Source organism: Nanorana parkeri, unplaced genomic scaffold (assembly GCF_000935625.1).
Source record: "Nanorana parkeri isolate BGI_ZX_2015 unplaced genomic scaffold, ASM93562v1 scaffold13, whole genome shotgun sequence".
NCBI lineage: Eukaryota > Metazoa > Chordata > Amphibia > Anura > Dicroglossidae > Nanorana > Nanorana parkeri.
Genome location: NW_017306281.1, coordinates 613267 through 627006, shown reverse-complemented (window position 1 = coordinate 627006; position 13740 = coordinate 613267). Strand labels below are relative to the sequence as shown.

Below are 13740 nucleotides of genomic sequence, written 5' to 3'. Positions count from 1 at the left end.
GCCCCCCCCCCCCTTCCACAATACTACATTTCTGGTTGTGGCAAAGGAACCCAATGGTTCACTTCTTCCTAATTCGTAGAACCAAAACAAGTATGTCGATTTTACCGGCCGCATGCTTGCTCTAGGGCTAGGACTCAAATATTAAAGACTAAGACAGCCAGGCATTTTCAGAAGCCACTGCATTCCTCTCGGTACGGGTTTCCTGCTGGGGAAATCACCCTTTTTATTACTACACAGTGGGGTGCTAACAGATCAGATTTCCCGTTTTTCGGGAAATCCCCTTGAAAAGTGACATCTCCACACAGGAGGTCTAACAAGTCTATTGCTTGCTTTAGCAGTGGAAATGTTCAAGGGATATCTATTTATATTCAGTAAAGAATACAATTTGCATACAACATTTAACAGGTCAGACATACAATGCATCAATGAAGATGCACTGGAGGCACTTAAAGCGATATGGTAAATGTATTCAATAAAAACTAAGTTTGAAATGTGCGACTTCCAAATGTAAAAAAATGTTGATCAAGGTCAACTATAAAGAGTCTTTGCATATATACACATTCTCTGTTAAGCATTCAAAGCATTCCAGTGGCTCACACATAGGTAATTGTGGCATGCATCACATTACGTTCCTGTCAGCTCCCTACATGCAACAGATCTGAGTTACAGTGACAAGCAAAGCAATCCAACACTCACTCCATACCCTGGGTAAGGCTGCAGTGTCTTTGTGACAATCACAGACAGCAAAGGACAAGCATGATGCAGGATAAACAGTGACAAAGTGCACCGAAATCAACCTGCTGAAAGGATCTAATCTGGGACTGGTCCACAACCTATTTTACCCAAAGTAAAACACAGCTAAATACATTTACAGTAGGTAAAATTCTTCCAGCAGCTTGTGTGTAGACAGAATACCTAACACATGTCATGCAGGGCCCTGCACAGATCTACATTCTGCTGACAGACATATTCTAGGCATATTGATAAAGACTTGTTTTCGTCACTGAAAATGGAGGATGATACTAGTAAGCCCTCAAGTTTACTTCTGCCTCTTGCCTGACTAGAGTGAAAGTGCATTCTTAGTACAAATGAACTGCCCCTTGCAGAATAACATCTCGCTTATGTATCCAAAATATTGTAAGACAGGAGAATGTAGCCCTTTATTAGGGGAACAAAACCTATGCATAATGACCAGGGGGTTGGACCGATTCCCCTCTGTGGTCCAATTGGTCCTGAAGATGAGCTAGCTCAGAAAGTTCATTTAGCTCCTGGAACTGTCTGTCTGTTTTGTGGCTGACCAGGGACCTGTAGAAATGAACAGCAAATATTATAAAGATTACTCCAAATGGAACCATGATGGAGGTTGAGGCAATAGCTGCTGCCTTGCCAGGGCTAATAGACGTATCGTTGACCGCCGACTTCGGACTGTTCACCGGAAGAAACTTCACCCAACAAAGCAAGACAACTTCAGCCAGGAACAGCAGCGTCCCAATGACTGTAGAGAAAGCCCATGCTAGTTCAATGTGACGGTGCATCGTTTCATGAGGGGACTCTTTCACAGAGTTCAGATTATGGACATTGCTCACTGCTTCAATGTTGGGAAGAATGCAGGTGCTGATCATCAGTGCAAATAAATGTACAGCAACCAGAACAGTAGTACAGGCACTAAAAGCAATCAGGAGGCCAGTGGGGTAGACATGATCTGCTTCCAGTTGGACTTCCACCATAGCAACCTGAAAGAAAGAACACAAAACTGACTTAATAGTAAAAAGAACCTGCTTCCTAGAACATGGCACAATCACAAAAACAGTACGTCAAATCCATCAAAATGTTGTTTTCCTAGATGTATTTTTAACAGTCAGTGCAATGAAGATCTTCTAGCTCTCTTTACGATTGTTCCCACCATGAGCCAGAACTGTGAAACACCTGAAAAATGTGTTTTTGCACGGGTCACTTTAAAAAGGTCATCTCAGCTGTTATTAACCACTTAATTTGCAGGTCATTGTACACTACACACTTTGCTTACAGCATGATGAAGCAACAGGGATCGAGCCAAGACCCCACACAATGTTAATGGTCCTACCAGAAAGTAGAGTATAATGCCAAAACAGAAGTCCATGATGCATTGTCTGGAGGGGGAGAGGGGGTTTCCCATAACAGGTTTGTGCCTGCAAGTCCAGTCTCCTAAATCAGTCTAAAGGTGCCCATACGCCTTACAATTTATCTGCAGATTTGCTGTGGTCAGATGGAAAAAGTGCAACAGATTAGCCCAGGTGGAGATTACTCCATCCACACAGTATAGCGTAGATGGAGGAATCTGTTGCACCTTTTCCATCTGACCACACAGAAAATCTGCAGATAAATTGTAAGGTGTGTGGGCACCTTAATGCTGACCATACACGCTTAGATTTTTTTTTTTTCATTCAGCCTTACGCTAATTGGTTGAAGTCACTGTACAACTGTAAAAATGTCAGCCTGATTCATTCAACAGTCGATTCTGTAATCTACTTTCATCGACCCAGGTGGTCTCATCACACACTAAGTTTTGTCAGAATCCTGGAAAGCAGCACTAAAAAGCTACTCAGATTCTTTCAGGACACTTCATGGCATGCTTTAGGTGAAATCCTGGCACAGTGGTGATTTCATTACATATTCAGGAGATTAGGTCTATGCATTATAGAATGTACAGAAATATTACCAAGGAGAAAACATTGGCCAGGAAGGGGGTCTAAACACCTGGTCTTGAAGTGGTTAACAAGCCTCACAAAAATCCCTTCTTTCTGGCAGCTCTATCACAGTACCGAATTAAAAGCAGAACTATGAGGCGTGTCATTTCCACTCATCCTCATAGTTGGAGCCGACGTGTGACAAAACAACTGTCACACATCGGCTCTATTGATCGGGAAGTGAGCGAACACATATCGTCACTCACTTCTCAGTCATATCCCTGCAGAGAGTATGACATATGACTGTCAGTCACCGCTCCCAACAGGGATTCCCCCCTCCACTATCCTCCAGTGCTGACTGGAGGTGTGGACAGGGAAGGGGATGGGCACAGCTGGCTCTGCCTCTGGATAGGCAGAGCCAGCTGTCACTCACATAGCTGGGTGGATCTTGACAGTATTGCCACAGCCGGCACGGATCACAACGCTCTCAGTATATCGCGGCCAATAGCTCACTATACACTGAGCTTTGGGTCACGGGAGGAGGTTAGTATATGTCCTGCCATGACCCTAAAGAGAACTATGAGGAAAAAAAACACTTACCCCATAGTTCTCTTTTAAGTCAGAAAAGTCACAGCCTAAAAAGGTGACCAAACACCTTACAATTACCATTCAGTTTGAAGATACCCCATAATGCTCAGACCAATGTAGATTTCGATAATCGTTTGTTGGCAATACTAATTGGCCGAATTTCGTCGATTGACATAACAGATTTCCTATGCGCATGGGAAGTGTTCATGTTGCAATTTGTGTTGTACAAAAATGCCAATAAGCCACCGATTATCGTCCATTTCGAAGGAAGTTTTCCAGTCTGCCAGTTCAACCAAATTCAGCCAGTTGTACAGTAATTGTGATAAAAGCAAAAGAAAAATTTGATAAGCGCACTACTGGTGATAGAGGATGTGGGTGCAGATGACTGGTTTGCTGCCTCCTTAAACAGGAGTCCTGTATAAAATTGTGATCGTGCACTTCCAATCAACTGGCGGATTATCGTATGAAACTGCAGACGATTATCGAATGATAATTGTAAAGTGTATGGGCACCTTTAGAGCACAGGTAGCAAACCTGGAGAGGTTAAGATCTACCTGAATAACATGAGAGATCAAAGACCACCCCGGTGTTTTGTTTTCTTTTTTAAATGAAAAAACTAGCAAGAATCCATTAAAAAAAGAAATATTTGAATACATTACAATTGGCCAGTCGCCGACTAATGAAAAGCATTTTAGAAGATTTAATTTAGGGTCACAATAATGAACAATACATTTTAGCAATTGTGTCTCTGATGAAGTATCATAGCCAAGAAAAAGAGCACCTTCAGCTGTACTACATACAGGTCTCTTTATGGAATAGATTAAACACTATATAGGAACAAAGCATTATTAACGCTCGGCAGGTTGTATCAAAATACCTTCACGTCATACAAGTAATTCATGCTAAAAGCAGTTCATAAGTGCTTAGCGCAGAATAGTTGAAGGATTTTCTTTTTTATTAAGAAATTCCTCACTGCTACAGGGGATGTATTAGTTGAACATTTGTTACCAGCTCAGTGTTTGCAGCCAAGTAACGCCCCTGCTAGGACAACAATTGTCCATTTATTACAAACCTCATAGAAGCCTGCACAAACACAATGTGACTGGGTGTAGTCCTGTTCTAGACCAGCACAGATTAAATAAAAAAGGTACAGATTAAGACCCAGTAATAGCCAACATTTTGCGTAAACAATAACTTAATAAAAGCAGAGAGAAACAAGGGTTTCTAAGTTTAGTCCATGACTTGTTCAGACAGCACACATTACCTTGTGTATGTTCAAAGACTTAGAGACCCTGTAACAAACTTTAAACAATTGCTGATATCACAAAAATCCAAGTATTTTCAATGCTTACCTTTTTTATTCACCTGTAATGTGCCTGTGAACTAGTTCGAAAACGTGACTACTCCAAAATAATCAATTCTCTAGCACAGACCCTTCTCTCCTTGCCTGTCATAGCCTTCTCCTCTTATGGAAGAATCTCATTTCCCTCTGTGTTGGCCCAGCTCATTCACCCCTTCCTTTCCTACATAACCTTTTATTTTGTTGCCAGCGGCCTTGGGGCGAGTAAAGGGGAATACTATAGTTTCACTTGAGTGACAGCTCAAGTGATGTCACATCCAAGATGGACAGCTGAGCCTGCTGGGGCTGCTGACCAGGCTAATGTGTGCTTACATGACTGTCCAGGCCCACCTGGAAACATCTCAGTCCTAAATGATACCCATCCAATGTTCGGAAGAACAGGCTACATCACAGCTATTAACTTTACTTGTATTCCAGTCCGGGTGACAGCAGCCCACCGGACACAGTTTACTGCCTTTGTGAAATGCTTTAGCTTCAAGAGAAATACATTTTGTTGGAAAAAATAAAAATAAAATAGTGGTGGTCCAGCCTGTTCTTTTGTTCATACCCAAAAGTCTCAGGGTTTTTGGATGTCTACAAAAGGGAGGCTTGCAAAAATACATTAAAACACACATGTAATCTGATGGAAGATCTTGAAATAATTAATCTGGTGACAGGGTCTTTAACAAAAAAAAAAAAAATTGCACTACAAAAATCAAGCAGCAAAAAAGCTTATGTATTTTATCTCATTTTATTTAATACAGGCCATACACATTCACGCAGGATTCAGGAGGCAGTAACTACTTATGGATACAAAAATACGAACGGTAAAAAAAAAAAAGGCAAGAGCGGTCATTGCTGACACATCCACTACCTGGCTAAGAATGTTCTAGCCTTGTAATAAACAATATGTGCATGTATGCTGAGCACATTTCAATTCTAAACCACAGAGTCCAAATGTAAAATGCCCCTTACTATGAGAGTGTTAATTTACCTTGCAGGAGAGAATTTTGAATAGGTAGTGGCGGGTGTTGCTAGACTTTAAGCCAGCGCGCACCCCCCACCCAAAACAGACACAATAAAGTTATTGTCAAGTTAACCAACCAATAACGAAAACAGGGTTGGGCATCAAGCATAATGCACAGGGGTTACATCTATGGGAGTCCATTGACCACGAGGATTGCCGTGGGACTCGAAAAAGTTTAGGGCTAGTTAACAACAGAACTGTGTGCGTATGCGCAGCTGTAGTGCAATGCCTTTGGCCGCAATTTGACTGCGATTAATGTGTTTAGTTTTTTTGCTTAAAATGGGATTTCAGGTGTTCCAGTTTTTGATGCGTTGCGCCACAATCCAATGCTGCTAAAATAGGGCAAGCAGTATTTTTTCCAGCGGCATCGGAACGGACTACACTGATGTGAACAGAGCACCAGAAATCCCATAGGAAAGCATTCTGATGTGTTTTTGACGCAGCTGCAAAACGGAAGGAACTGCATCACTACAGCATCTGGTGTGAACAAGCCTTAAATCATTGGTTCTGAGGAAGGAAGCGTGTCCTCCGAAACGCGTCAACCAAGAGGGCTGTGCAGTTTGTCGGCTGTGTTGGAGCTTCACGATCTCGGTGTCTGCCGATATATATTATATGTTTATTCATTCCAGTTCCTTTGCGAGCATGATTTTTTACTCCTTTTACATCGTTATAATAAAACGGTTTTACAAGATGGAGGCGCTCTCTTTTTCTTTAAGCCCTACATCTGTGACAGGATCCTGGAGGACAGCAAAGTAGGAGGTAGCTGTGCCATAATGGGCAGGTATACTTACACATAATGGCAAGAAGTCATCATCAGCCCCCATTATGGAGAGCGCTCCCCCAACAAAATTTATTTTCACATTAAAACAAAAATAGTTGACAGAATTATTATGTTTTTAATTGCACTGTAGATTGTGCTGAGAACTCCAATAGGTACCATGGTTAGCTCCTAAGTTCATGCACAAAAACATCTGAACATTCAAAATAAAACAAAAGGGTGTCTATCAAATAGCAAATGACAGTGATATACATCACTTCCTGCATTTGGGGACTGGAGAGGAGTTCAAAGGGAGGTCGTGTATCATCTCCCTTTGATCTCCTGTCACAGAGCAGAACTGCTGGTCCCACTCAGGAATGGCAGTGACAGCAGCTGCTAATACAAGCGATCGCTTAAATGTAAAGCTACCGGACGGCCGTTTACTCGTTGGGCTCCGCCATCCTCTCAAGTGGATTTTTCAAGCCCTGCTCATCAGCTTCAGAGGATGAAAGGTGACCTTTGTCAATTTCTTGTATAAACTGGTTCTCGTTAAAGTAGACCTGGACTAAAGTAGTGCCTGCAATAATCTTCAGATGGATGCTACATGAGCCCCAGAAACTGGGGCACTCTAATAGGCAAATATCTATTACTGCAGAGAAAGTTGAGATCTGGCCTGCGGCATCAGTGCCATAGACTGACGTGCAACAGAACTGACCAACAGTCAGCTGGGCAAAGCTGGACTTTCTCTGCAGATGTCAAAATAACAAAACATTAAGACATGCAAGGTTCTTAGGCAAGTCTCTATATGTGCAGGCACCTATGGATTCCTGATCTATTCAGAACCTAAACCAGAGAAACTAAGAACAGAATCTCATTCCTCAAACCGATAAATCTTTGCATCACAATTAAAAAGAAAAAAACCCTCATCATAGCCATCTAACATTCCCCACCAGAACAAAAACAGTCGTATAATCTTTCCCCGAGTCGTTGAAGTTCTAGGGGAATTTTTTTTTACAGATCAAGATTAAAAAAAAAAAAAAAAAAAAAGGAAGTGTGTGTGTATATATGTAAATAGTTAAAGCGGAACTTTTCCCTTATCTTTAAAATAACAACAAACACATTTGGACATGTTTGGTAATGACAAACACATACATGTAGATAATTGCCGGCTTTGTATTCTTTGCATACCTTATTTCTCTTTCCCTCCCCAGTCTTCTGACAGTGGCCATGTTAAGGGCAGATGAATCCATCTCCCGTTAACTCCCTGGAACTCTGGCACATGTGACCATGCACATCATCTCAGGGGAGGAAAATGCCTTTCCCTGAGATCTCGGGAGATTACAGATGAGATTCCCCAGCAATGCTCTGCTGATGTAACCTTCCCGGGATGCAATGCTTCAAGGTGGGCTTGACAACAGGAGAAATTGAGCAAGGACTTCCATGACCTTGGACATTTTACAATATAGACAAATTGCAATGGCCTGTGACAGTCTATCAGAATACACACAGCACATATTTAATCAACAGAAGTGTAAAACTGCCCTATGGTAGAAACGGACCTGATTCAACATATATATGATCATATGGTCACATGACTGCGTAAATAACTGGTGTGATCATGGACCTGACCTAAGAATGTTTTCATTCAGGGTTTTTTCTGCAAGGTCATTTCCGAATTGTGTGCAGTACATGTAACTTGGCTGACAGATGTGTCAGAAAATATTCTCCAATAATATTTCTGATCATGTTTCAGATCCAGTTAGAAGCTCCCAGCAGAGAGATCAGGAATTTGAACAAAATGTGATCAGTTTACTGGAACTATATGTGACCTTCCTAGAAGCTTTCAGTGCATTTCTTTTTCTCGTTCTTCTTAAGAGAAAGAAGAGTTCTTCTTTCTCTTACTAATCTACTCAGCCTGGAAGGTACCGTGACTTCTGAGAGGCTGTATGGCTGCTTTTTAGCACATGGCATTTCTAGAAAAATTAAGCTATTTCACAAAAGATAATGTCAGCGTTCTTCCTTTCTTGAGATCTAAATCTTGCAATGAAAAGCACGGCCCAAACAGCTTTGCAGAAATGTCCAAATCTATTAATACTTGCATTTCATAATCCCAAACTATGCACAGGCTTAACAGCTAAACCAGGGGCGAGGACACTCACCAAAGGAGAAAGACACTAAATATATTAACAAAAAAAAAAAAAAATGCCCATGTGTCAAAACTGACTGAAAACAATTGTCAGGAAAACCAGTTGTGGCTTTTTCAATTGCACAGCAAAGATAATTTACCATATGGAGAGTCTTTGCAGTACAGTAGTATATGAAACAAAATGCTGCAGTAACCAGCAAAAAAACAAAACATTTGACATTAAAGGACACATTTCACGCTTGAAATGCATGCAGTTTTCTACATTAAAGCAGCCATTTGAAAGGCCCATTCACACTGTAGTGTCATGCTAAATGCATGGGTTCCGTGAGTTTAGCACACATTAATGCACAGCACACGGTACCACGCGCTATGGGCACCAGTGCATTGCATTGCCATTCATTCTTAATGGCACCCTAATGAACTTCCCGGCAGGCGTGTGTTGCAGCGCTTCTCAATGTGTGCTGCTGTGTGGTGAACAGAGTAAGGCATGTGTTACTTTTTTTCACCACATGATAATGTACATTCTTGCACTACTGAGCGAAGGTGCAACTCATACCTACCGGCACCACCTTGAGAATCAATGGCAATGCACCAGTGCTCCTAGCGTGCGTTGCCATGTGCTGTGCACTAAACTAACGGATCCTGTGCATTCAGCACGGCGCTGCAGTGTGATTGGCAGCACACCTTAATGCATAAAATACATATCTGCAACATAATGCACCACAACCACAGTATGTGCAGCTACTGTATGTATGCTGTAGGGTTCCATTCTACATGAATGGCACTGCAATCCACATAAGGTGTCTTGCTGTAAGAGGACCCATGAACACCTCTGGGTTTTTCCTTTGTTGTGTTGCATTTTACATGTGACAAATCCTCTTGCTGCAAAACTACATCAAAATATGCAAGCAAATCAGATTTTTACGATAAGCAGTACACTAAATGCAGGACATGTAGACTATGCCTAGCTAACAGTGTTTTCCTACACCTAGAGGCTGGGTGCCACACTGACATTGTGGTGAACATTTTACGTGAAGTAAAAGTGGAGCCTATTAACAACATCCAACCAGCTTTTATCTCTCACAACAAACAAGAATATTGACTCCTATTGCTCTGCTTTCTATTGCTCTGCTTTCCTTTGTTCCCATTTTCATAACTAGGCTCCATGTTAGCTTTAGGGTCAATGAAAACCTCTAAGAACAATTGCAGTTTAAAAGTAGATTATCCTAAGTCCAAAAAACAAATCATGCTTTTACATATGGTAACTGTTGGTTTGTTTGCTCCTCTTGAATATTTTCGTGTAAATCACATCAGATGGCAAATCTCCAAAGAAGAGATTTTTGCTGCCGGTTTATGCTAAGAGGTGCGAAATGTTCAAAAGGATCTTAATTGTGCGAATAGACAATGCTTACAAGGCTTCCAAATTTTGTAAGGTGCTTTAATTTGTGGCTAGGCAAAACATGACATAGCTGTGCAATAATTAGACAAGATAACTCGGCATGGAAAATTAGTAGGATCACACAAAGAACGCAACTTTTCGAAGAGACGTACTAGGAAAACAAACGACTGTCTTAAATGTCAACAGTGGACGGAAAATGTAGGCAAGAGGTTTAAGGAACACAACGAACATGCATGTGGGATGGGGGTGGTGTGGAAAGTAGTGGAACCTAATCTAATAGCACAGCAGTATGCACGACTGTTATGTGACTTCCCATTGTGTGTAAGCAGCCAGTATTGTGTGACATGATGAAATGTACAACTGCCACAGGAAAACCAAGCCAGGGCATCAGAAGAAGTCTGAATCATGATTACCAATGACCTTCAAATATAAAAATTCAACCTTGTTTATTAGTGAATTCTTATAATTTCCTGAAGTTGCTGGAGAACTCAGTTATCACAAAAACATAATTCTTCTTCCTTGGTCTCAGATTCATACATGACTGTTCCCTTTGTGAAAGGTGAATTATGGAATGAATTATTCTAGCAAATTGAAACCCCCCCCCCCAAACTGACTGACCAGCAGCAGATACCGGAAGGAAGCAAACAATATCTAAAACTTGATTCAGAGTTCCATCTTAAAGACACTCGACTATAAAGGACTTTTTGGAATAGGGTAAAAACAATCAAAAGGTCTACAGCAGTAGCGAATGGTCTGCATGGGGCCCTGTACAAAATCATTTTAGAGCCCCCATTGATCTACTAACCAGGTAATAAATACTTAAAGGGTTATTAAACTCTCCATTTTGTTTTGCATATATCTACTGCTAGCAAGCAGTAGAAATATGCAAAAAGTAAAAACAAAACCCCGCTATAACACGGTTTAAACTTAACTGTGTATTCCCCGCGCGCTCCCGTCCGAAAATGTGAAACTGCTCGGGCGGCTGCAAAGCATCTTGGGGAGGGCGCATTTCACATTTTCGGCCGGGACATGAGGAGAGACACAAGGTAAGTCTATGGACGAGTGCACCCGCATGCAGACACCGTGGGACAGGAAGTGCCAGCAAGCTCAGAGGAGTCAGCGCTGGATCGGAGACCCGCCGCAGCACTGGACAGAAGGCTAAAAACTACAGGAAAGAAGATCGGATTAAAAAGACATAATTTAAGGGAAGTGCTTTACTGAACGTTGGGGTGAGGGAAACATTGTTTTGCCTTTAATGTCACTTTAATTACGGTGTATTGATTGAGAGCTGGATAGATGTGAGCAGAAGTCAGGTCTATGTGATAAATGGAGGGGGTTCTAGTAGTCATCTGATTCACATCGAATATAAAATGGACCCCACGTTCCTCTGTGGGATACAGGATGAGGCTGGTCTGGGGAGAAGCAATCAGACCAGGTGGAAAGCCTTGTCTTACGTCAATCTGCTCCTGGCACTGGAGGTATGTACAGCACACTTCCTTATAGCCTTACTATGAATGGACACACAATGCCATCATTCATCTATAGCTGTATACTTTGTACCTGGGAAACTGGAGCTGTCAACTTCTTTTTTATCTGTCATCTCATCTGTGTAGGAGTCACATCTTGATACAAAAATAATTTCCCTCCTGACTATACAGGGTGCCCCAAAAATCTAGATCCATGGACAAAAATGTATTTGAAAGTTTCCAAGAACATTTCTCAATGTAGTGGAATGGATGTTTTCCTACTGGAATGAGATTTCTACTTCAGGGCTTGTTCACACCATTTTCTGGTCCAGATCTGCAGACGCAGTGCGTTTTTACCACGTTCCAATTAAAAAATATATATATATATTTTTTGGGAGTGGGACTGTCAATGTCAGCTGCAATGCATTTTCGTTGCGTTTGACACGTTCATGTGTTTCCAGAACGGACAAAATGGTGACATGCAGTATTTTCTCTGTCGGACTGCGCACGTGAGAACTGTAGCCCATAAAACACATAGGGATACATTTTGGGTGCAGGAGCGCACGGTTCTGGTCCAGACACAATCTGGACATCGTGTGAACAAGCCCTCAGTGCAATGATTGTCCTGGGGCTGATTCTGATAGACTACAGATTTCAGATGATCCCGAACAGAAAATTGGAGCGGTGTTAGATCTGAAGACCTAGGAGGCCATTCAACTGGACTTCACCTTCCCATCTGACTGGTGAAGTTCCATTTAAAAAAAATCCTCAGCAAAAGCAAAGTGTGGTGAGACAACGTCTTACTGAAATCACAATATATGACGTTCCAACAAAGGGACTATTGTAACATACAGAGGGGAGTGTCCCCTGTTATATTAGAATCAACAAATATGACCCAATTCATCCGTCACCAAATATCTCACCCACAGACCATCATTCATGGATCAATTCAAAAACAGCCTTTAGCCATCCAGTGTGGGTTGTTGTCAGACCGGTAAAGAGCATTGTGTCGGATGACACCACCATACAGATGAATTGAGGCTTCATCACCATTCATTTCCAGTGTAAGAACCGCTCACAATATTCTGTATGTCATTCTTGTGTCATCACCATACAGCTCCTGGACCAGCTGCACTATATACGGATGGAAATTTTTATTTCTAATCGATACCTATGAATCCAGACTCTGGGACACCCTGTATGTATACATGCACATGTGTTTGCATGCATGTGTAAAGTTAGTGAAGCCCCCCCTGCTCCTCCAGTGTAATAGGACACAGCCCCCCATGTCAGCTGTAACCTTGAGCCGGACACGGCGCGGCTCCCCTTACCATGGCGAATCCGGAGAGCAGAGCCGATGTGCGGCTGGAGGCTTTGAGCTTGGCCCGGCTCAGGTAGAGCTTCCTCCAGGACAGCGCCTGCATCGAGTGCTCGTTCAGACTCATGAGCTCCACGTAACTCCGGCTAATCCACTCCGGGTAGGACAGCTCCTCCTCCTTCACCTCCTGCTGCTGGGAGCGCGGGCGGGATTTCTGTGCCTCCGCAATGCGCTCCGGGAACATTTGCCCGTCGCCTAGAACTGCGTGACCCCCCTCCTCATCTTCCAGGCCGGGAACCGTCAGACTCCTGAGGTAGACAGTGAGCTACGAAGGCAGCGCAGGCTCTGAGCGAAAGAGGGCGTCACCCACTCTTTCCCACAATTACTACAGCCGCTTCTAATATCCGCCAACCAGAGAGTCTGTTTGTTTTACTTCCGCCAACCATATAAACCTGTTTTTTTTAACTATTTCCGCCAGCCGTGTGCGTTGGGTGATCAGCTGATCTCCACCCTCAGTCGGGGCGTGATTCTTGTCACCGTACTTCCGCCAACCAGCTGTTGACCTTTATTTATTTCCGCTAACCAAACAACCTGAACATGTAACCTGTGGGTCTTTGAAGTATAGTTATAGCCAAGCTGTATAACGTCTGCCAGTTTTTTTTTTAGTTTTGGCACAAGTGAGCAAGCATTAGAACCATCGCCAGGTTTTATTGCTGTCTAAACCCTAGTTAGAGAGCCTCTCCCTTACTTTTTGTGGTGGTGACCAATGACACTGGGACAGAAAAAGACAACCAGTGTACAAATACATGTGCAACTTACACAATGTACAGACAACAGAATGATAAATACAGCAGTCATAGCAATATGTGGGTAACTCACAGGCCCGTCTTTAATACTGATCGGACCCTGGGCAAACATTTTCTTGCCGCACACATAGATCATAGACTTCTCTCAAAAAACTTTGACTGCAGGATTTCAAACCAATTGCAAGCTCAGCCGTTTATATTAGGGATGCACCGATATATCGGCCGCCG

General features: G+C 42.5%; 1 protein-coding gene across 1 annotated transcript; it reads right to left on the bottom strand.

Annotated features, from left to right (window-relative positions):
• Window positions 1-224: 224 nt before the first annotated feature.
• On the bottom strand, window positions 225-12998 carry ORAI1 (ORAI calcium release-activated calcium modulator 1). The gene is made up of 2 exons (XM_018557053.1): window positions 12720-12998; window positions 225-1733 (listed from the first exon to the last, which is right to left on the bottom strand). The coding sequence occupies exons 1-2, from the start codon at window positions 12948-12950 to the stop codon at window positions 1179-1181; spliced, it is 786 nt and encodes a 261-aa protein (XP_018412555.1). The 5' UTR covers window positions 12951-12998; the 3' UTR covers window positions 225-1178.
• Between the last annotated feature and the right edge of the window lie 742 nt (window positions 12999-13740).